This window comes from Schistocerca americana, chromosome 1 (genome assembly GCF_021461395.2).
Source record: "Schistocerca americana isolate TAMUIC-IGC-003095 chromosome 1, iqSchAmer2.1, whole genome shotgun sequence".
Taxonomy (NCBI): domain Eukaryota; kingdom Metazoa; phylum Arthropoda; class Insecta; order Orthoptera; family Acrididae; genus Schistocerca; species Schistocerca americana.
This window is the reverse complement of record NC_060119.1, coordinates 366,406,889-366,432,038: the sequence shown is the minus strand read 5'-3', so window position 1 is coordinate 366,432,038 and position 25,150 is coordinate 366,406,889. Positions and strand designations below refer to the sequence as shown.

Below are 25,150 nucleotides of genomic sequence, written 5' to 3'. Positions count from 1 at the left end.
TAAAAACGGATGGAGCGCCTCACGCATAGCAATGGCTACCTGGTAAAGCTTAACTGCTAAGCTTACGGCTTGAACCAAGCTAGTGTAGCTGTATCGTCATTCATTCGACCTAAATTTTGTCTCATATTACAATGGACCAACTTTGTTTCGATTTGGAGGTGCGGCCTAAAACTTTTGTCTCCCCTTGAATTTCGAGTCTCAAATTTCAGGTGCGGCTTTTTTTGGGAAATTTTTTTTTCCTTTATTTCAAGTCTCATTTTTCAGGTGCAGCTTAGATTCGAGTGCGGCTTAGATTCGAGTAAATATGGTAGATTGAGGATTTTTTGGTTGGGAGAACACAACATAGTATCTACATTGGGGAGTCATCGAGAAATGTAGAAATAACTTCAGGTGTCCCTCATATATCAGTTACCTGGGAGTCAATATTAATAATTATGTCAGACTTTTTGTAGATTGTGGAGTTAGTTATTGTGAAGTACTGTCTGAAAAACGTTGCATAAATATTCAATCATATCTTGAAAAGATTTTAATGTGGTGGAAAAATTGGCAACTTGCTTTAAATGTTCAAAGGTGTAAAATTACACACTTGTTCAAAATGAAAGCAAAACTTAGTATCCTATGAATACAATATCAGTGAGTCACAACTGGAATCAGTCAACTCATATAAATATCTGAATGTAACAATTTCTAGGGATATGAGATACAATGATCACATAAGCTCAGTTATAGGTAAAGGCAAGTGGTAGACTATGGGATGGTTGGTAGGATACTTGGGAAATGCAAAGAGTCTACCAAGGAGATTGCTTCCAAAAGACTCTTGCAATCCATCCTAGAAATTTACCCAAATGTGTGGAACTCATACAGATAGGACTAAAAAGTGCTATTGAATGTATACAAATGAACGCAGTATGAACGGTCACAAATTTGTTTGATCCTAGGGTGATCTTCATGAGATGCTGAGAACTTGGATTGGCAGATGCATGAAGGTAGATGTCATTTATTTTGCAAGAGCTTGCTTACAAAGCATCAAGAAAGAATATTAAGTGAGGATTGTAGGAATATACTGCAACCCTGACATACAGCTCACATTGGGACTGCAATGACAAGAATAGACTAATTACAGCATGAGACACATTTAAGTAACCATTCTTCCCATACTCCATGTGAGAACGGCTTGAGAAGAAACATTAATAGAATGGGAAATACCCTTTATCATGCACTGCATAGTTGTTTGCAGAGTATGGGTGTAGATGTATACTGTATCACTGAGCTATCCATTGGTTATAGGTTACTATACTGACATCAGTATTTAAGAGACATATCAAATTCACATACAGAGACTATATTTGCAGCAGTAAGTTAGTCACAAGAAATATATGTTTAGTCATCACTCAGTGAGTAGTGCAATGTAATACCTTGTGTGCCCTGAGATGGCAACATATTATTTAGTTTCTAATTGAACTTGTTTAAAAATAGGATATGTAATAACTGTAGTGATCTACGCTAAGTGATCAAAAGAATCTGAACATCCCCCCCCCCCCCCCCCCCCAAAGAAAAAAATATGTTTTTCATATTGGGTGCATTGTGCAGCAACCTATTGCCAGGTACTCCATATCAGCGACCTCAGTAGTCATCAGACATCATGAGAGAGCAGAATGGGGCGCCCTGCAGAACTCACAGGCTTCTAATGTGGTCAGGTGAATGGGTGTCACTTGTCTCATATGTCTGTATGTGTGATTTCCACACTCCTAAAGATCCCTAGACCCACTGTTTCCAATGTGATAGTGAAGTGGAAACGTGAAGGGACACGTACAGCACAAAAGTGTACAGGCCGACCTCGTCTGTTGACTGACAGAGACCACCGACAGTTGAAGAGGGTCATAATGTGTAATAGGCAGACATCTATCAAGACCATCACACAGGAATTCCAAACTACATCGGGATCCACTGCAAGTACTCTGACAGGTAGGCAGGAGGGGAGAAAACTTGGATTTCGTGGTTGAGTGGCTGCTCATAAGTCACACATCATGCTGGTAAATGCCAAATAATGCCTCACTTGGTGTAAGGAGTGTAAACATTGGACGAGTGAACAGTGGAAAAATGTTGTGTGGAGCAACGAATCACAGTACATAATGTGGCCGTCCGATGGCAGGGTGTGGGTATGTTGAATGCCCGATGAACGTCATCTGTCAGCGTGTGTAATGCCAACAGTAAAATTCGGAGGTGGTTGTGTTATGGTGTGGTCGTGTTCTTCATGGAAGGGGCTTACACCCCTTGTTGTTTTGAATGGCACTATCACAGCACAGGCCTACATTGATGTTGTGAGCACCTTCTTGCTTCACACTGTTGAAGAGCAAATCGGGGACGGTGATTGCATCTTTCAACACAATCGAGCACCTTTTCATAGTGCACGGCCAGTGTTGGAGTGGTTACATGGCAGTAACATCCCTGTAATGGACTGGCCTGCATAGAGTCCTGACCCGAATCCTATAGGACACCTCTGGGATGTTTTGGAATGCCAACTTCATGCCAGGCCTCACCGACCGACATTGATACCTCTCCCCAGTGCAGCACTCCATGAAGAATGGGCTGCCATTCCCAAAGAAACCTTCCAACACCTGATTGAATGTATTCCTGCAAGAGTGGAAGTTGTCATCAAGGCTAAGTGTGGGCCAACACCATATTGAATTCCAGCATTACCGATGGAGGGCGCCATGAGCTTGTAAGTCATTTTCAGCCAGGTGTCTGGATACTTTTGATCACATAGCGTAGATTACTAATTGTGGCATTTAGGACAATTTAGTGTGGAAGAAATGAAAGAATGTTATAATGAGGGTAAACTTACTTTAACTGTGTAAAATCTATAGAGGCAAATGTGTTGGCAGTGAGAAAAGATTTACACGTGATCAAACAGCCAAACACCAGCTTAGAGTGATATATTGTATACTTACTGGGTAGTTTCACATATTGTAACATGGCCACAGGCAGTTTGTTGCCAACTTTTCAAATTTGGGCACATAAGCTATTTTTAATACTGTCCTCTCTATGCTTCAAACTAATATCAATTGTTAAAAGTCTTTTTAAAGTGTTACCCAAGGATACAACTGAAACATATGTCTGCATATACTCCAGTCTCGTCCCCTTTGTCCTCTGTGAGATGGCTTTGCTTAGAATGTCAGTTAGCTTGCATCATAATTGATATATTCCCTATGTATAAAAGAATTAATGTGTTTTGCAGAATGGTGTTACTCCTCTACATGTCGCAAGCCACTATGATCATCAGAATGTGGCACTACTACTTTTAGACAAAGGTGCTTCTCCTCATGCAACTGCCAAAAATGGACATACTCCACTTCACATAGCTGCAAGGAAGAACCAGGTAATATGCTACTGTAGGCAGATATAAATTATTATTCACTATGGTAGCATTGTTAGAGTGTAGTTAGTGTTATTTTACTTCCATATGGACAAGTTGCTTTGTAAGGGAATCACTTTACCAACTATGTTATTCTACATTTGTTAAGAGTCTGCATTGTTAGGGAAAAAGTCAGATACTTCTCATGACTTCATATTGCAATTTGAAGTATGTATCTTTCATTTAAGAGTAATGTTTTTTTTTATATTTCTCCATTATTTTACTTTGAGTTTGGTGTAAATTAATCTAACATTTTCACAATTTTTTGTTGAATAATAGAGAAGTGAAACTGACATTTATGTGCAGGCCCTGATTTACTGTTTGATTATAATTGCCCCATTATTTATTATAGTAGTGTATTTCAAAACCAGTCTGGATTGGAAACTGATTAAATCAGAGTAAATATTCCCCGAGTGAAGAGGTCAGTAAAGCAAAAAATGTGGCCATTCACCTCACCTACTTTTGGTTCCACTAAGCAATTCTTATGCAGTTTACATTTATACTTTGCTGGTATACACAAAATATCTGTGAGTGTTTATTAGACTGTAATACTGCACATCTTTCATTCAGTTGGATCTAAATTCTTACATTCTCAGGTATTTCATTTTTTTATAAAATTTGTGTTCAGAGTCAGGGCATTGATGAGGCTGTTTAGTTTTGTGGAAAATGACCATTCTAATTATTAGTCTGTTGCATGAATGCATGTCATCTTTCGCCTTATGAATAAGGTAATGAGTGATCAGTGAAACTATAATATGATACGTTGCCACCTATTCATTTTATTTACAATGACATTATGAATTATTTGGTATTACATTTTATGATGATAATTTGAAAATGACGCATTCAGAAGTGTGCTGAGACTAGCTACAAATGCACTTGCATCCATAATCATGATTGTAGTATGTTTTAATACTGTGGTGTTCAGATTATTTGTTCTTGGTTGTGGAATATGTGTTTAAGTCAAGTATGTGCTTGCAAAGGAGATGTAGTAGGATACAGTTATTGATCACTGAAATGTGGACCAATGTCATTAGTTAAATTCCAAATCTGTTTATGGAGTTGAGAACTTGTGGCACCACCAATGATGAGTCATTCATCTGAATGGGGCATTAACCTCACCAGCCTCACTGGTGTTAAATGATATTTGATTAGACCGTGTGCTGGCACTGGATTACTCTTTCTCTCTCTTCCTTAAATTTACATCAACTTTCAGAACAAAAGGAATGAGACATTATACTGCACAGTCTATCATCATAGTCATGCACACAGTGAAGTTACATATATGACATTCTGTCCACAGGTGGTAATAAAGCATGAAAAATCACTTTAGTAGGACCTTATTCAGGCAGTAATAGTGAATGTATTAATTAAACAGCCAGTTAATCAATAAAACAGTCAATTAATCAGATTAAAACTGGTTAATCAAAGAGATAACGTTTGCATATTTTAACTTACCAAGTGTTGGGTTCTTTCTTTATACCTGTATTTCAATGAGATTGCTGTAAAATTAATGCCTTGCTTATTCTCTTTTCGCATCTCCTTGGGCTTCCTCACTGTTTAGCATGTTTATACAGCTGAAAGAACCTTCCTATCATTGTCATTTTGGATCATCAAAATTGTTTTTGTTGAGACTCTTCTATACATTGCAACATTTGAGAAAGATCAGAGTAATACTTTATTTATTCTGTGTTGAATTAGTGTTTACAAACAATTTTTATATCTAACAAGAGAACTAGAGTTATTCATGTATATAGTAGGTGTATGTGACATTATCTGAAACCTGTGTAATAGTGTCACCACCTATAGGCCAGTATTGAATCAAGCTTGAAGCAGACAATTTTTTATGAAGGTATGTGCAAAGCTTACACTCTTGTTGCTGTTTTATCTGTCTCCCAGTGTAGAAGAATCTATTTAGATGCTATAGTGGATTTGTTGCATTGAATTTAGGGTTCAAGGGAACACAAACTCAGTTAATATTATAAAAAAATCTGTTGTTGCACTACACTTTTTGTTACTACTGTGCTTTCATTGGGAAGTGTATCTGCAACCTTTAATAATTTTCAGATGGATATTGCGACCACTCTCTTAGAGTATGGTGCCAAGGCAAATGCTGAGTCAAAGGCTGGTTTCACACCCCTTCATTTGGCATCACAGGAAGGCCACACTGATATGGCATCACTGTTGATTGAACATCAGGCCGATCCTAACCACAAAGCCAAGGTACCAGTCACAATTAGTGTAGCCATTATGTTAACATTACTGATGATGTGCAAACACATTTTGTTACACTTCTTTTTGTTGTCAGAATGGTCTCACTCCCCTCCATTTATGTGCCCAAGAAGATAAAGTCAATGTTGCAGCTATATTGGTGAAGAATGGTGCTGAGGTGGATTCTACAACAAAGGTGAGTGGTGATATGATTGATAATTATTAACTCCCTCAAAGGTCAAATTTGTGTCACACATATGTAGTATTTATGCATTAAAACACGCAAAAGCTTCGTGATTTTTTTATTGTACCACACCACGAAAAGCTTCGTGATATTTTTTATTTTACCACACCACGAGTAGTGTGAAAACAGTTGACTTCATGACAGATGATAGTTTCTGGGCACCTACTGTCAGAATGAAAAAGCTCTTGTTACACAAAGCTCAAATGAAAGTTAATAGTGGTATTGTATTGTATTTAACATTTTTAAGTGCCTTCAACTTTTTCTTTTCCTTAATTGTCTCTGTCCATCGTTCAGTTCAGTACAGTCCTTTTTGTGCCAAAGTAATACAATGATATTAATGAAGACAAATAAAATACAGAAATATTAAAGTTATGCATTGAAAAATGCTGTGAGCAGTACTTGCCTTCAGAAACTTCAGTTCTTTGTACAACAAGCAGAAAGAGACACAGCACCACATAAGGGACACTTAACTTTCAGAGCCTGATTCCATTACTTTGCCTTCCTTGAAATGTTGATAAATATTGTTATATTTTGTAGTTGTTTCTTTGGATTTGGCTTTTATATAGGTTCAACACTGCTATTGTTTTCACTTAAGTTTGCTTGTATAGCTTTCTGATATGTAATGCTAACTTCAGTTTGTGGTTAACAGCAGATTTTTAAAAAAAATTAAAAAAAGGGGTACAAGTTAGAACACTGTGAAGACCCCTTGTTGGGGTTACAGTGAAGACCTCAATGGGAGCGAAGGTGGACAGAATGGCTCTCGGCATAACAGAACTAGTGGAAGAGGCATTGGGATGTAACAAAAGCCACTTTGCATCTGACTTGGATCAAACAGCAATATGATCAACTTCTGTTCATCAGCTGTAGCCGATACTTAAAATTGTGAAATTAGCCCCTCCAGTGTTAACCACTGAGTTTTGTTTATAAACTCAACCTTATAATTCCAGCTACAATAGTAGAGTGGTTTGATAATCACATAATTACACCAGGAGATAACAAATCTACTATCATGGCACAACCAGTCTGTCAGATTCTGGGGAGACTAGGCTGAGACGTTATGTCCCAAACTAGTGAAAATTGGAGTCCTTTGGCCAACTCAAGCCCAAAATCAAAACTATGTTTGGCATGCTCAACATTTCACTCCTGAAGCCAGGAAAGCTGTACAAATGAAGAAAAAAGCTTAAAGAACAAACAACTAAAATTTTAGCCATGCAAAACACAAAGCTGCCACTTCTCACGCCATGGATTTTGGAAATTACAGACTGTTCAAAATTAAAACAGGCAAAATAATCTTTAAAAACACACATGTAGTTGTATTCACAGTTTCACTAGACATTCTGAGATCCATAATGGAACTAAAATTTGTGAACAATGGATTAGTGACAATTTCCTTGAAATATCCTGATAAAATGTACACAGTAATTAATGCACATATGCTGATCAACCAAGAAAAGAACCCCGAAAAAATAAATAAGGCATGGGAGGTGGTAGAAAATACCTCTAAAATTTCACAAAATCATATCAAAATTCTAATGGGCAATTATAGTGCACTGTTAGGGAAAGGGAGAAAATCCATGAAAACAGTTAATGACTTCCCTGTGCACAAATGAACTAGTCAGAATGGTTAGAGACGTGTAGAAATTTCAATGTCAAAATTATGTCAAACCATTTTAATAATACCCATAAAAAGTAAAACCATTGTAGTTATGCAAAAATGTTGATGAATTTCAAATTGATCATATACACAATCTCATATCATCATCACATCTTCAGGAGGTTTTAAATATACAAGTATGCAAACATTACCTAACCCAAGTGAAACCAAAGCTTAAAATTAATGAACCAATCAAATTAAGAAGAAATGATGCTAGGATAGACTGCTTAGCTTTTTGTAGATGATTTGATGATTCTGTGTCAGGATATTGAAACAGTGCAAAACAAATATAAATTCTTAAAGAAACATCAGAAAGAGTAAGGCTCTAAGTATGATCTAGCAGCTACCTGGAACTGAAAATTCTAAAAAACCAAATACTGAAAAATCGAGAGAGTTTTTCCAAGTCCAATATTTATGTAAAAAAATTCAGGAAACTGGCTTGAAAAAAATTGGTTATGAAATACATTATCTCAAAACAGAAAACTTTCACACTTACAAAAGACGTCTGTAACAAAAATTTATCTCAAAATACATCAGAGATACTAGAATACACCAGTGTTTTCTTATGGGGCTGAAACACTCATTTTTAATAGAAAGCGGGAGACTGAAGTAATCTGAAAGATAGAATGAAAAGTAATCAGGAAAATTTTAGGTCCAAATTATACCAAAGAAGGAACATACAGCTAAGAGAAAATAAACAAATTTAAAAGTGTACTAACATGTATTCAGTTATGTGAAGACACATTTTAAAATTGTTGTGTGTATTAAAAGAAAGAGACCAACCAGGTTAATTACATGGGTTATGGAATTCTATGAAACATGCAGTGAAGTTATCTGGACATATATAACAGGTCTAGGTGAAACCAAGTTAATTGTTGAATGTTTTTATTAATCACCTGATTCTGCTGTGACAGTTTTTATTGGCATTGGTTGACAGCCGAACTGCACAGACTCCTGAGGTAAACAAAACACTGACTGACTGACCTCTTTGACTGACTTCCCTGCAGCCTCACTGCGTCACTTTAAATACAATTTTTAACAATTGCTACATTGTTAATTTATTACAAAAGTAACTTACAATTAAAAACAATTTCATCTAAACTAACTGCTGTTACATTTGTACAGATTATAAAATATAATTTAGAATAAAATATTATTTTTTATTATCATCTTTTGTCCTTTGTGTGAAAATTGATTTACAATCTGATTTCAACAATTATTTTGATTTTACTTTAATTTAGTAATTAGTGATTGTACAAATTTTGTTGCTAACATTAGTTCAAAGTATATACATCGTGCTTCACCAGATTACATAAATTAAATTCACAGTTGTTGTCTTATGTGCCAGAGTTTTGTAAATTTGGGTAGTGTAACTAACCTGCGTAATTTACAAGCACCATTAATTACAATGAATTATGTAAAAATGAATAACGAATTAATTTGCATCACTGGATGATAATTGTTATTTTCATTTGAGTTGGAATGATGTTTTTTGTGTTAACTAATGTCCCAATTGCAATTATGGTAATTAGAGGCATTAGTTATTTATGCCAACATTTCCACAGACTCTTAATATTTGTTGCTAAACATGTATTACTTCAATTTTTCGATTTGATATATAATCTGGCATATGTACATAATTTTGTTAATGAGATCAATGTATTGACAATCATGATAATGTACATCATTTCAGAATATTCTATATATATTTACAAAGAATAATAGGTTTTTTGGCAAATTGAACTGAATGATACACATAAAAGGCCTTAGCGAGCATTGAATCATTCGATAAATACATGGATGCATATAAAAAAAGTGGTATCAGACACTTCATAATAATCTTGGGAGAGGCTGTAGCATTATAAGTTCTAGAGTCATTCAAAGAATGTCTGTGATCAACAGTGCGTAAATACCCAGATCATGCATTACTAGGTGGAGGCAACTCTTAACCTACCGAATATAGACTGGATGTCTAGAGATTCATTGCAGCGGACTCAGACTCAGTTATTACAAAGTACTTTTGGATACATTTTCTGAAAACTGTCTTGAGCAGCTAGTTCGGCATCCCACATGCAGTGGGAATATCTTAGACCTAGCTACAAATGGTCCACACCTTATCGACAACATCTGTATTGAAATGGGGATTAGTGATCATGACGTCATTATAACAACTATGGTTATGAAAGCTAATAAATCAGTTAAGAAGGCTAAGAGAATGTTGCTACTAGAAAGAGAAAGAAGCAATTGTCAGCATCTCACTTAAGACAGTGATTTGACATCTCTTAGTTCCAGTAAGATGGATGCAGAGGAATTATGGATGAAGTTTAAATAGATTGTAAATTAGGATCTGGAGACTTATGTGTCTAGTAAGTGGATTAAGCAGTAGAATATCCATCATGGTCTAATAATGAGGTTTGGAAAATGCTGTGGAAGCAGAGACTATTGCTCTCTTGGTTCAAAAGGGAATGCACAAATGATGACAAGCAAAGGTTGGTAGAGATTCATGCGACTGTGAAAAGATCTATGCCTGAAGCATACAACTGTTACTGCTGTCATAAATTAGCAGATCTGACAGAGAACCTGAGGAAATTCTGGTCTTGTGTAAAATTGCTAAGTGGGTCTAAGGCCTCCACCCAGTCGCTTATTGGTCGGTATGGTGTGGCAGTTGAAGATAGCAAAACAAATGCCAAAGTTTTAAATTTCATGTTCAATAAATCATTCATGCAGGAGAATTGTACAAACATACTGTCATTTGACCATCGAACAGACTCCTGTATGAATGACGTAGTAATAAGCACCCCTGGCATAGAGAAACAACTGAAGGTGTGGAAAACAAGTCACCAGGGCCGGATTTGCATTTATCGCAAATCTCTCACCCAGCATGAAGTCCCAGGTGACTGGAAAAAACTGGAGATGTCTCCCTGTGTATAAGAAGAACAAAAGAATAGATCGGCAACATTACAGATCAATATCCTTAACATTGGTTTGCTGCAGAATCATTGGACATATTCTCAGTTCGAATATAATAAATTTTCTTGAGACTGAGAAGCTTATGTCCATGATCAGCATGGTTTTAGAAAGCATTGCTTGTGCAATACTCACTTTGGCCATTTCTCGCATGATGTACTGTGAACTATGGATGAAGGGCAACAGGCAGATTCCATATTTCTAGATTTCTAGAAAGTGTTTGATGCAATGCCCCATTAAATCTATTAAAGAAACTATGAGCTTGTGTAATAGGTTCTCAGATATGTGAGTGGCTCGAAGACTTCTTAAGTTATGGAGCCCGGTATATTGTCTTCAACAGCAAGTGTTCCTCAGAGATAAGGTTTTTGTCAAGAGTGCCTCAGGGAAGTGTGATAGGACTGCTGCTATTCTCTACATGTGTAAATGATTTGGCAGCCAGGGTGGGCAGCAATCTGCAGTTTGCTGATGACACTGTGGTGTATGGTAAGGTGTCCAAAGTTGAGTGACTGTAGGAGGAAACAAGATGACATAGACAAAATTTCTAGTTGATGTGATGAATAACAACTGTCCCTAAGTGTAGAAAAATATAAATTAATGCAGATGATTAGGAAAAACAAGTTCAAGTGGATACAGTGTTAGTAGTGTCCTGTTTGACACAGTCATGTTGTTTAAATATCAGGGCATAATCTTGCAAAGCAATATTAAATTGTTTGAGCATGTGAGTATTGTGATAGGAAAGGCAAACTGTCGACTTCAGTTTATTGGGAGAATTCTGGGAATGTGTGGGTCATCTGTAAAGGAGACTGCATATAGGACACTAGTGCAACCTGGTCTTGAGTACTGCTCAAGTGTTTGGGATCCATACCGAGCCGGTTTAAAGGAACATATCAAAACAATTCAGAAGCGGGCTGCTGGGTTTGTTACTGGTATGTTCGAACAACACGCAAGTGTTACACAGATGCTTTGGGAACTCAAATGGGAATCCTGGAGTGAAGGCAATGTTCTTTTCAAGGAATGCTACTGAGAAAATTTAGAGAACCAGAATCTGTAGCTGACTGCAGAACAATTCTGTTGCCTCCAACATACGTTGGGTGTAAGGACCATGAAGATAAGATACGAAAAATTAGCACTCATATGGAGGCATTTAGACAGTCATTTTTCCCTCGTTCTATTTGTGAGTGGATCAGGAAAGGAAATCACTAGTAATGGTACAGGGTACCCTCTGCTATGCATGGTAAGGTGGATTACAGAGTATCGATGTAGATGTAGAAATCCAAAATTGAAACAGTAAAATAGATCTCTGCAGTTAAAGAAGATCTGTAGGAATCAGGAATAACACTACTTGAGGTACCAGGCAAAAAAACTTTTAGGCAGAAAATTGTTGACTAGGCCGTTGGACTGACAGAAAAACCCAAGAAGATCAAAACAACTATGTTGTACAAGTGAGAAAGAGCCCATTTAGCGAAAGATGAAGTGATATGAGCACAGGTAAAAGGTAAAACAAAAGCTTGAAAATTGTGCATCGTATAGTCCAGGAGGACCCAAACATGAATATCATCTATATATAATATGAGGATGATCACTATTATTATTATTGTTGTTGTTGTTGTTGTTGTGTGTTGTTGCTGTTTTTGTTTGAGTGAGTTTGTTTCTATATTGATTTGCAGGCAGGCTATACCCCTCTCCATGTGGCATCACACTTTGGACAACTCAACATGGTCCGTTTCCTATTGCAACATGGTGCAAATGTGGACAAGAGCACAGCCGTCGGATATACTCCATTGCACCAGGCTGCTCAGCAGGGTCACATGCTTGTTATCACATTACTTCTGGAAAATAAAGCCAAGCCAAATGCTCTCACAAACGTAATACCCTTTTTTACTGATCTTAAATGTTTTGACTAATTTAACTACTCTTGTTCTGTTCATTGTCTTTGAAGTATTAATCTAAATATTTAGTTTTTCTGAACTATGCAAAAAAGTACTGACATTGTCTGAAGATACTGACATTGTTTTGAGTAGGTAAGTAGGTCGTCATACAAAAGCCTTAATTACAATGACATCATAAGTACGGACTCTTATCTACTCAATCACAGGTCATTTCTGAAGTGTCTGACTCCAGTTATCACTGCACTGATAGCCAAGTACTTGTGAAGTTTTCTGTCAGTGATCACTATCTCCCAGAGTACTTTATCAGCCGTTGCATAAGATGAATGGATGGAGGAATGCTTTGGGTCCTCCCAGAGTACTTTACCAGTTGTCGTGTAAGGTGAATGCACGAAGTGATGGTTTGGGTGGCTATTGGACATCACAGATGATGCCATTTTCTCTATATTGTGGGTAGTCTTCCCCTTGATCATTACACCACAGAAAATGTGGAGCTTGAAATGATAACTTTACTTCAAACAATTTCTGGAGCTGTTTTTCTACAAGATAGAGCTCACCCACATTGTACAAAGATTGTTGAAGACTTTCTTCTCTGCACAACATATACTGCTTCTTCACTGCCCTGCTCATTCAGCAGACATTTGTACCAACAAAGGCACTTATCTTGAAGCTGAAAATTGAACTAATTTCTGGGGAATATTCTGAGCATATTTGATTCGATGCAACATGTAAAGGGTTTTGTCACGGCTCATGATATATCTTAATTAAATACTGATCTAGGGCTTGCAACATTCCTTTATTTTTCAACCACATTTCATTACTTTGAGCCACTATGCCTTGTATAATTACTTCATGGTGTTGCAGTTTCACAAACAAAGGCACATAATTCCTTAATTCAGTGAGAGGAATGGTAGATAGATTGGATGCAGAAGTTTGAACATTATGGAATTGTCAATAGAAAATTGCAACATATGACAAGGTTTTCTTCTTGTTATTTTATGATAACACTGACTCTCAGTAATCTAAATTACAACTGTATGACCTATTTCAGATTTTTTTTATTGGTTATTAACAATAATCAGTTGTATTAAGAGAATGTAAAGTTGACTTAATAATTAATTAAAACACGAAACACACACATGCCATGTTGCCAGGAACACAGATTACCAAATTATTTATTTATCCTCTGATAATCACCAGAGAATTAAAGATAAAAGCAACAAACTACTGCAAGATGTCAGCACAAAAAACACAGTTGTTCCCAATCCTCCCACAAGTTCTGAGGTATTAATTGATGAACTCTGAAAGCACCACAGCTTGACTGTACCATTGATGTTTAGTCTTTGTCAAAAAAATCTGTTTCCTGCTTGTCTGTGGTCATGCACTTGCAGTTGAACTTTCTCATATTAATCAGCTCACAAATGTAGTAGTACTGCAAATCAAAGTGTATCATTCAAACATGATGCAGGCAGTTGCATCTGCAATCACAGATCACAGTTATTGGTTTTTGAAGGTGTTTAACTTGCGAATCAGAGCAACCTTGAAGGGTAAATTACTTCTTGAGCTGCAGTTGATAGGCCAAGTGTTCAGCTTCTGTGGTTGTTGGTAGCACTGCCATTTATTGCTGTTCTGAATTCCACAATATTGTTGCCTCTGCTAACTTAAAAACCAAAGACCATTATTGATAGAGATCTGATACATAATCAGTGTTGCAGAAGCCTTGAATTTCAGTTACTCCACTTTTCAGAAAGTTAGTCCTATGTTGACTTTGCCATTTGAGTATCTCATAATTCATTTCTCTGCTTCTTTATGGTTTTTTGATAATTGACATACAACCCATACATCATGTACAATCTCTGGTCTTGTGTCCTAAGCCTAATATAGGAGTGAACCAATGGCTTGCTGGTAAGAAATGTGATGTAGCACAGGTTCTTAGTCAATTTTCCCCATTTTTATAACTTCAAACCAGGTTAGAGTGGTTGTGCAACAAGGCTGTAATAGACCTTACCAAATTTTGTATGTACATTGGACAGTTACTTTGATCAGTTATTAAAAATGTGCGTTTTTCTGTCTCATTTTAGCCTCAAACCAAATGAGTTCACCAATGTCTCTCATCTTAAAATTTTCTTTAATTTGTTCTTTAATCCTTTCATCCACTTTATGTTCTTATTCAGTAAGATGATCTAATCATCTACATAAGTGGCCAGAAAGAGTATATTTTGCATCTTCATTATGCAAAAAATATGTGGATCGGATTATGACTTTTTCATTCATTTTATGTAATGTTACATCTAACTTCTAATACAGAACATGTGAAACCTGTTTCAGACCATAAACTGCCTTATTTAGTTTGCAAACCTTCTTCTCTCCCTTCTTCACATGTCCTTCACCTTTATGATTGTAAATTTCTTCATGGAGATTGCCATATGGGAAAAAATTTTGAGCATTAATGTGTTCAATGTGAAGATCAAACTGAGTTGTTGAAGCTAACAAGGTATGAAGTGAAGAATGATGAACACAGGTTAGAACATCTCATCAAAGTAGTTCACACCTGGTTTCTGGGAATAACTTTTTGTCACAATATGAACTGTGTAACAATCATAACAATGACACAAATTGCTGGATGGAGCAAAAGGTAAAATAAGGGAAGGCAACCTCTCACCTATAGTGGATCAATGTGTGGAGCACAGAAATGTGTAACAGGAAACAGCATTCATACTACTTTTTGACCACTAGCTTATATCTACCAATTGCACTCACACACACAACCACACAGTCACCCACACACAAACACTCCCAGGGTCAATCATACTAGCCATGGGAGTGTGTGTTTGGGTATTTGTGTGGTTGTGTATGAGAATGTGTGTACTGTTCCCAGAAAACAAACTACTGTGTGAAGACTATTGTAAATGCAATTTTCTGTTGTGTGTTTCTGTTGCTCTATGCATTCATCTGCTACTTGTAACATTCAATATCATCAGTGAACCCTTCCCATTTTTTAGCACCCATTTCTAATTAATTACCTTTCTGTCCAAGTCACATTTTCAAGTAATGACTTACACTAAAGTGCCAGAGAAATTGGTATAGGCATGCATATTCAACTACAGAGATATGTAAGCAGGCAGAATATGGCATTGTGGTTGGTAGCGCCTATATAAGACGACAAGTGTCTGGCACAGTTGTTAGATTGGTTACTGCTGCTACAATGGCAGGTTATCAAGACTTAAGTGAGTTTGAATGTGGTGTTATACTTGGTGCACGAACGATGGGACACAGCACATCCAAGATAACGATGAAGTGGGGATTTTCCCATACGACCATTTCATGAGTGTACTGTGAATATCAAGAATCCAGTAAAACATCAAATCTTTGATGTCACTGCGGCTGGAAAAAGTTCCTGCAAGAACGGGACCAACAACGACTGAAGAGAATCGTCCAGCGTGACAGAAATGTAACCCTTCTGCAAATTGCTGCAGATTTCAATGCTGGGTCATCAACAAGTGTCAGCATGTGAACCATTAAATGAAACATCATCAATATGGACTATAGGAGACCAAGGCCCACTCGTGTACCCTTGGTGACTGCATGACACAAAGCTTTATGCCTCGCCTGAACCTGTGAACACCGACATTGGAATGTTGATGACTGGAAACATGTTGCCTGGTCGGATGAGTCTTGTTTCAAATTGTATCAAGGGGATGGAAGTGTATGCGTATCGAGACAACCTCATGAATCCATGGACCCTGCATGTCAGCAGGAGACTGTTCAAGCTGGTGGAGGCTCTATAATGGTGTGAGGCATGTACAGTTTGAGAGATATGGAACCCCTGATACGTCTAGATACGACTCTGACAGGTGACACGTATGTAAGCAGAACATTGTTGAGCGTATCTGGGATGCCTTGAAGCGTATGGTTCAGAAGAGATCTCCTCCCCCCTAATGCTCTTACGGATTTATGGACAGTGCCGCAGAATTCAATAGTGTCAATTCCCTCCAGCACTACTTCAGACATTAGTTGAGTCTATGCCACATCATGTTGCGCCACTTCTTTGTACTCACAGGGGCTCTACATGATATTAGACAGGTGTACCAGTTTCTTTGGCTCTTCAGTGTGTATTCATCATTTAAGGCTTGCTTCCATTTTTCACAGTTGCCACAACTCTTCCTTACACAAATTTGGTTCTTGAACTCTAGGGAAACAGTGGTGTCATTGTTAAAATATTTGGGATTATTTTGTTTTCTATGATGTGATGATTTTTTAATATCTGGCACCACATCATTGTGATTTTTGACTGGTGTCCCTATTGACATTGCTAGTCACTGCCTGCTCAGTGTCACTTTGTGCCAACTCAAGACGAACTGCATTGCAATTTACGTAAGTTGTATTGGTACTGTTGCTTTTTCAGTAATGTTTGTTACTGCTGCTGGTTGAGCACTGCCGGTACCATTATTTTCAGTCTTATTATCTAGAAAATACGAAGGAACAAAATTGATATATTTGTTAATTGTAAGTTTATTGGTATTTGTGATGTCGTGATGTCTTTCACACACTTTTTATTTTGAATTTTTGGTGAACTCTGTATCATAGATCTTTGTATTTGATAAATATGTGTCAGTTAGATGATATGCTTTAAAACCTTCACAATATTCAGTGGGAGTAAGTTCTTTGTACCTGTCTTCTAACTGTGTTCGTTTCTCTTTAGAAACGTGTACAAATGCTTGACATCCAAAGATTCGTAAGTGACCCAGGTTTATTGGATGAACAGTTTCTACTTCTTCGGGAGTAACATTTTGAACAGCTTTTGTTGGAGATTGATTTTGCAAATGAGTCAGTGTAAGAGCATCAGCCAAAAACTGTTTGCTCCATTCTGCATCTGCCAGCATTGATCTTATTTTTTTCAGTGTTCATCTTATTCAGCTATCATGCAACTTCATTTTGATCTTGTGGGTAAGGGATTGTCATCTCACATTACAAGACACTCACTTCCTGAATGTCGAAATGACTGAAAGGTATAGCGTCCTCACTTACCACCAACATGGCCAAAATGTGCTGACCCGTGCTCACACTTTTCTTGCTAAGTGAAATACTGAAAATAGTGAATACGTCTGTTGCTTTATATAATGTAAATTTTGGTACAGTAAAAGTCAGTACATATTGCTACTATTATAGTTCTTCAATTAATGATATGACATCTTTACTTCTCAATGTTTTGGACCATTGCTTTTATAATGACTTTAATAAGTGAACTGAAATTTTATGTAAGTTGTGATGCAAACAAATTATTATAATTTTGATTGAATTGTCTCATGTTGAGAAATTAAGGAGTAGTGATCTGTATTACTTGGTAAAAAATTTTCTATTGCCAAGATCTCATGAATTCTTCTTTATTTGCCCATATACTTCTTCTAAGGTCGATCATCAATGTATGGAACATGTTATGCAAACATAAATAAATGTACAAATTTGAATTTTATTGGGAATGGTGGTTTTTAAGACTTACCAGTCATCTGTGAGTGACATGTATTTGGACGTGGCCATGTGCAGAAGGTGCTATTTAATTGTAAATGTTTCATTTCTGACAAACATCTGAATAATGTGCTACATTTTATCCACCATTATAACAACATGGCATAAGGTTCTAACACACATTGTAACAAAAATTTTTTGAGTACCAGAAGATGACAGTTATGAGGGGATACAAAAAAATTTAAGCTATATATTTTAAAATTGTTTACAAAACAACCTTATCTCCTTCAAAATACCCTCCATTACAGCTAATACATTTGACCCACCAGTGCTTCCACTGTTCGAAACATGTTTTGCAGTCATCTTTAGAAATGGCTGACAATTCCTCCCTCATTTTTTTTGTTGACTTCTTCAACATTGTCAAATCGGTGTCCTTTTGTGTCCCTTTTCATGTGTGGAAGTAAGAAAAAGTTTCACAGAGCCAGGTCAGGCGAGTAAGGTGTGTGGGGCAGTGGAACCATGCCATTTTTAGCCAAAAATGGTCTAACAGAGATGGCTGCATGTGCAGGTGCATTGTCGTGGTGGAAGAACCAGTTTCCTGTCTGCCACGAATCAGATTTTTTTTTATGAACACTGTTGCGCAATCTTCTTAAAACTTCCAAATAAAGGTTTGATTAACTGTTTGACCTGGGGAACAAACTCTGAATGAGCTATGCCCTTGGTATCAAAAAAGCAAATCACCATTATTTTGATGTTTGATTTGTCTTGACGACATTTTTTTTTGGATGGGATGCTGATGACATCTTCCATGGGCTTGACTTTTGCTTCGTTTCTGGGTTGTAACCATAGCACCAGGACTCATGATCTTTGACAGAAAATGTGTATCAGTTTAAAGTGGTTGTCTCAAAGCATGACTTGTTTCAACTCAATATTCCTTTTGATTATCAGCCTGAGGAACAAACCTGGGAGCAACTCTTTTCATCACCAAATCTTCCATTAAAATTCGCTGACCAAGCTCCAAGATAACCTTCTAATCTCTGACAGTTGATCAGTTGTCTGTCGATGGTCTGTGAGCACAATCTCTCAAATTTTTTCAATATTTTCTTTGATTTGGGCAGTTGATGGATGTCCAGAATGAGATTTGTCATTAATTGACATGTTTTAAATCAAGTAACCACTCATACACTTGAGTTTTTCCCATAGTGTCATCTCAGTAAGCTGTTTTCAATATTAAAACAGTTTCAGCAACATTTTTACCAAGTAGAAAACAAAATTTCACTGCTGCATGTTGTTCACTTAAACTTGCTAACATAAAAGAACAAAACAAGAATATAACAGCGCTAGCAAAAACAGACACTGTGGATGAACAGAACAAACCAGGTCAGCGACACAGGCAGCACTGACTTGGCAGTGAGTTGCGCTAGACACACTTAGTGGCAGAAATGTGTACTACACAAGCTCTGCCCACAACAATGTTACTCGTGGTTTCTTTTTGCTGTCGAAACTGCTCATTGAAAATGAAGAATAATTTATGCAATCTTGGCTATAGAAAGTATGTTTTAGAATATTATAATTTTATTAACTGTTTTGTTTAGTATATTGTTACCATTCTTGTGATGATAAGCATCTGTGCCACAATAAAAGGGGGAGTGACGGCAAGTTAAACTTGGCAAGGAGGCTGCTGTAATGATCTGTGACTGCCCTCCCCTATCAAAAAATAACATGAAATTGTAAAAAAATAACACAAAAATTGACAAAAGTAATTGTCGTACTGTATTGAATAGGCTCCTGTATGTCAATGAAAGCATGCTGGAAGAAGACACAAGAAACAGAGCACCTCAAATTAAAGTAAATAAACAAGAGCAAAAGAATTAAATTAAGCATGGGAAAATACCAGATCTAACTGTTAAACTGATGGTGTTCTGAGTGCTGAAGTGGGGCTTTATACATCACACATGCTGAAACTTCGAAAGTATGTTCATTATTCGGTGCGCTCACAAAGTATCCTGAAAAAAATAGTAGTTCTATTTTCTGCTACCAGGTGATACCATAGCTCTGTAAGCAGTCAGAATGTGTTCTGGATGCAGGGAAAGGTGAGGAATGGTTAAATAAATGAGAATGGTGGTTCTGGCAGATTTATTAGGATATGATGATAAGTTACAATAAGTGTTCATATGGCTTCCTGACTCAGCAATCTGCTGCATCTGTAACATGGCATTGTCAGCAGTTGCTTGCAGTATATCCAGTGTAATCAGAGCGATCTGTCATCATATGCCATCCTTTAGGATACTTCATGATAGACATTCTCTTTTAGATATACCACAGCCAGAAGTTACAAGGACTTAGACTGGGGCATCTGTAAGGCAACACATCTTGAAATTGCCTAGAGGCGAAGCAGTTGTTACCAAAGGTTTCTCGAAACAAATCTTTCACCTGGCAAGTGACATATGTTGTTGCCCCATCTTGCATGAAAATGGTGTGAACGCAGTTGTGTTCTTGCAAAGCTGGAATCACATGTTACTTAAGGAGGTGCTTATAACATGCAGATGTCAGTGTACAACTAACAGGTGCACAAGATGTCATCTCCTTGAAGAAAAATGGACAGAGAATGAAGAAGCTTGTGAAACCACACTACACAGTCACACAAGATGAGTGCAGTGAATGTTCCTTCACAACGTGTGGTGGAGTAGGGCCCCATATGTGACAGTTATGACCATTTGTGGCACTGTGGAGAGTAAAATGTGCACCTTCTGTCCAAAGAATATTCCCTGGGCACATGTTATCCATTTCCATGCTCGCCAAAACCAAACGGCAAAGTCTTGGTGTTGTAGCCTATCTTGGGGCTTCATTTGGTGCAAATTCTGAATATGAATGTAAAATGCATGGCAAAATCTTTTTATCTTTTGACCAGTGGAGAGAAAATTCCTGTGATGCAGCATGAGCACTTGCATAATTTTTAGGCATGTACTGCATGGGTGGCTATAGCTACAGCAATTTCATCAACAAATACCATGGAAATGGTTTGCCTCCCTCTCCTTGCTGCACCACATAATTCATGCGTTTTTTCAATTTTCTTGATCACATTCTTTAGCCCAGTTATTGACATGGGGCCTCGTTGCATCTGTTTCTGCTGGCGATATTCTCAAAATGCAGAATGATATTGCTGTCATTCTAACACAACAGCTTCACCAGCAGTGCACTGTCATTCTGATACAACAGCTTCACCGGCAGTGCACTATCTTTATTCTCAATAGCCATTCCATTTCATACAGAAAATGTCAACCTTCATTACCCTTTACACCAAAAGTCACTTCAGAAATGTAATCACCATGCCTCACCAAGCGACCAGCAGCTTACTGATGTCAAAACAATCAACTGCTGCTTACAGTGTCATATTTTCACTTGGTGGCAGAATGTAGAACTGTTGTTATTTTTTCCATATTCCATGAGTGCACTGATCAACGGTCCTGTGATGTATACAGCCTGCACTGCGGCACTTGGAACACAATCAGTTTAATTATAACCACCTGGCAGTCTGCTAGTGTGAGGGTTTGCCATTAAAAATACAAACGGTTGAAAAGGGTCACAAAAGATGAGTTTACGTTTCAGTCTCTCTCTCTCTCTCTCTTCCCCCATTTATCTATGCATTTCTTTCACACACAAGCATGTAACTGCACCCGGTAAATTATGCACACAACAGACACATACTAATAGCATTTTTGAATGTCCTTGTAGTAGGCCTGATACATTGAAATAATGGAAACAATAATTCTTTTATTGTATTCCAGCAAGGACAAACTGCTTTGTCAATTGCACAGAAACTGGGCTATATCAGTGTTGTGGAGACACTGAAAGTTGTGACTGAAACAACAGTAACCACCACCACCACTACTACAATCGAAGAAAAGTACAAGGTCGTAGCACCAGAGTCTATGCAAGAAACATTCATGTCTGATTCTGAAGATGAAGGTGGTAAGTTGTTGAACAATATTTCTCTTTTACATGATTGACTGTTGGAGTCAGAAATAGTATGTATATTGGTTGAAAAGAAGTTTGATATACTTTTAAGTAAAATTGATCTATAATTGCTGCCTGATTCTTGTTGTAAATGACAAAAGGAAAAGCTGTTTCTTCAGATGTGTTAGAGGAAATAGTGGAAAAAGAAAGCAGAAGTTCACAGCCGTTGACAGTGGTTTCAAAGGTGAATTGCAGCAGTGGTTAGTTGTTGAAGGAGACTGAAATTGACACCAAGAGGTAGTTTGTGGAGAGAGAGAAATTTGAGGAAGAATTATGAAAACTGAATGGGAAAATATCTAATAAGAGTTAACAATAGTTTATTTAGAGCTTTCAGCCAAGTATTTCGTTTTCTCGCAAGTACATTCACTTTTCTTTACAATGTAATCACAAAGAATGCCTGGGAACATATCTCCCTGCAGCACGGCTACAACAGAATGATTGCTGGCCTGCCCGCTTACACATATCATACACAAAGTCGATCACAATATAACTAAATAAGGTGGATTGGTTTTGTAAACTATTTTTTTCCTGAAGTATACACCATTATTGTCGACAATATATTGCCATTTCTCAGGAAGCTTATAAATGACATTCTTCCAAAATGTTGGAGTTTTCAGGTCGATGAACTCTGCGACGTTCAACTGCAGTCCTCCAAGGAGGTGAGGTGCATGCCTTTCAGGAAATTCTGCAGGGAATGGAATAGATACAAGTCAGAAGGGCCATGTCTGCCAAATACAGCAGTCAGGGTAACAATCCCACTCAAAAGAGCACAGCTTTTAATGGGTCACTATAGAAATATGTAGTCTGGTGTTGCCGTGATGAAATACATCATATCCCAAATCTAGTCACCTTGAGATGATTCAACTGCAAACAGTATGTCTTGGAAGTGATAGTCTCATTCGGAAGAAGTTTGTAATATAGGATGCGTTTGCAATCCCACTAGGTGCATAGCAACACCTTCCTCGGATGCAGCCATGGTTTAGGAACCGATATTGGTGGCTATCATGCACCATGATTTCCTCTTCCGGGTGTTCTTGTGTACGCAATCCACTTCTCATCTCCAGTTATCAGCCTTTCCAGAAAAGCAGCATTCTGATTGCATCTCAATAAGGAACCATAGATGGACAGACACTGAATTAAATTTATTTCACTCTGTTCATGAGGAATCAATATGTCATGAATATTTATGTAAACCAGCATGAGCGACATTAAGCTCCAATGTAAACACCTGCATTGTCATTTGTGAATTGTTGACTATCATGTCATTAAGCCATTCCTCGTTTGTAACTGTAGGTTGTCCAGATTAAGGTTTGTCTGTTAGGCAAAATTCTCAGCTCGAAATTGCCTAAACCACTTTTGACATGCTCCGGCCGTTACTGTATCATTCTGTATACAGCACAAATCTGCTGGCATTGTGGGGTGATTTTCCCCTTACGATAGTAAAACTGCATAACATGTCGGAAATGTTTCTTCGTACTTTCCATAGCTTGTAGACGCATGTTCATGCTGTTACATCCAACACAAACTGACATATCCAGCAGTGTGGCAGGGTGTCAATCTCTATGTGATAGTGACGGTTAGGCAACTGTGTTACCCTGGTGGGCACTGTGGGTGCAGGGTTTGCAGGTGCTGTAGATGGAAGGTTTGAGAAAAATGAACGAACTTATGAGGCTACCCAATACTAAAATTTGAATAATTATACACTGGAATGAGAACGTCTTCAATATCCGTAGGTACTTGTCATCTGGTCCAGAATACCTTCTCAAATTCTAGAATATACTCATATGTCTTCATAAAATTATGAATGACAGTTATACAACTCACAGAATGCATGTTTCTTCTGTGTGTTCAGTTGAATTAAATATGAATGAAGAAGAAACCATTGTTCAATTAATAGAGCGTAGTCCCATGACAAGCATACTCTGCAGTTTCCTTACATATTCATGTAGAAAAGTACACGAACATGGACATGGTTTTTAGTCTTTTTATCATCAGCAGTTGAAACACTTTCACACAGGTGTTGGAGCACAATGCTTTAAATTTTGTTTGTGGATAATTGCTGTTTGCCAATAAATTGCATTCATGCTCTTCACTGGAGATGTTATTCTCTCATATGACGAATCAAGAACTCACAGCAGTAGTGCAATGAAAACCCACATACCACTGTGAGAGACAATTAGTCAGCTTTACTTATTGTCCATTGTCAATTAATTATATTGAAATCATATCTAGAGTCTTTTTATTGCACTTTTTTTTGGAGGGGGGAGGGGGTGGGGGGAAGATGCAGGGGGGATTTGAGGGCGTGTATTACAGCCTGCCATGAATTCCTCTCTTGTGCCAACCTCTTCATCTCAGATTAGCACTTGCACCTTACATCCTTAATTATTTGCTTAATGTTTTCCAATGTCTTGTCTTCCCTTACAGTTTTTACCCCCAACAGCTCCCTCTGGTACTATGAAAATTATTCCTTGGTGTCTCAATATATGTGGCCTATTATCCTGTACTTCTTGTCTGCATTTTACGTATGTCACTTTCTTTGCCATTTCTGCGAAGAACTTCTCATTCCTCATTTCATCGGTTCACCTAATTTTCAACTTCTTTCTGTAGCATCGCATCTTAAACACTTAACTCTTCATCTTTTCCAGTTTTTGAGCAGTCCATACGATGATTGGCTCATTAGACTGTCCTGTAATTCTTCTTCACTGAGGTTATTCATCTTGCTCTGATGATAACAATTTCATCAGTGAATTTTATCATTAACATTCTTTCACCCTGAATTTTAATCCCACTCTTGACGTGTCTTTTATTTCCATCATTGTTTCTTCAGTAGTCAGTTTGAACAGTACTGGCAAAAGACTGCATTCCTGTGTTACACCCTTTTCCATCTTTGCACTTAATTCTTGATCTTCAGTTGTTATTGTTCCCTCTTGGTTCTTATATAAATTGTATATTATCTGTTTCTCCACACAGTGTACTTTTATTTTTCTCAGAATTTCAAACATCTTCCACCATTTTACATTGTCAAACACTTTTTTCTAGTTAACAAGCCCTGTGAACATGTCTTGATTTTTTTCTTTCGTCCATTATTAGTCGCAACTTCAAACTGCCTCTCTGGTGCCTTTACCTTTCCAAAAGTCAAACTGATTGTCGTCTAACAGATCGTCACTTTTCTTTTCCATTATTCTGTGTATTATTATTGTCAATAAATTGAAAAGCATGAGCCGTTAAGCTGATTGTGTGAGAGTTCTTCCACTTATCTGCCCTTGTATATTCTGTATTGTGTGGATGAT

General features: G+C 37.3%; 1 protein-coding gene across 1 annotated transcript in view; it reads left to right on the top strand.

Moving 5' to 3' along the window:
- The window catches only part of LOC124600409 (ankyrin-3-like), a 267,644-nt gene that overhangs the window by 131,601 nt on the left and 110,893 nt on the right, over positions 1-25,150 (top strand). The window contains exons 12-16 of the mRNA XM_047136159.1: positions 3,239-3,379; positions 5,483-5,638; positions 5,724-5,822; positions 12,159-12,356; positions 21,632-21,815. Coding sequence (XP_046992115.1) covers positions 3,239-3,379; positions 5,483-5,638; positions 5,724-5,822; positions 12,159-12,356; positions 21,632-21,815 — 778 coding nt within the window. The remainder of the gene's footprint in view (positions 1-3,238; positions 3,380-5,482; positions 5,639-5,723; positions 5,823-12,158; positions 12,357-21,631; positions 21,816-25,150) is intronic.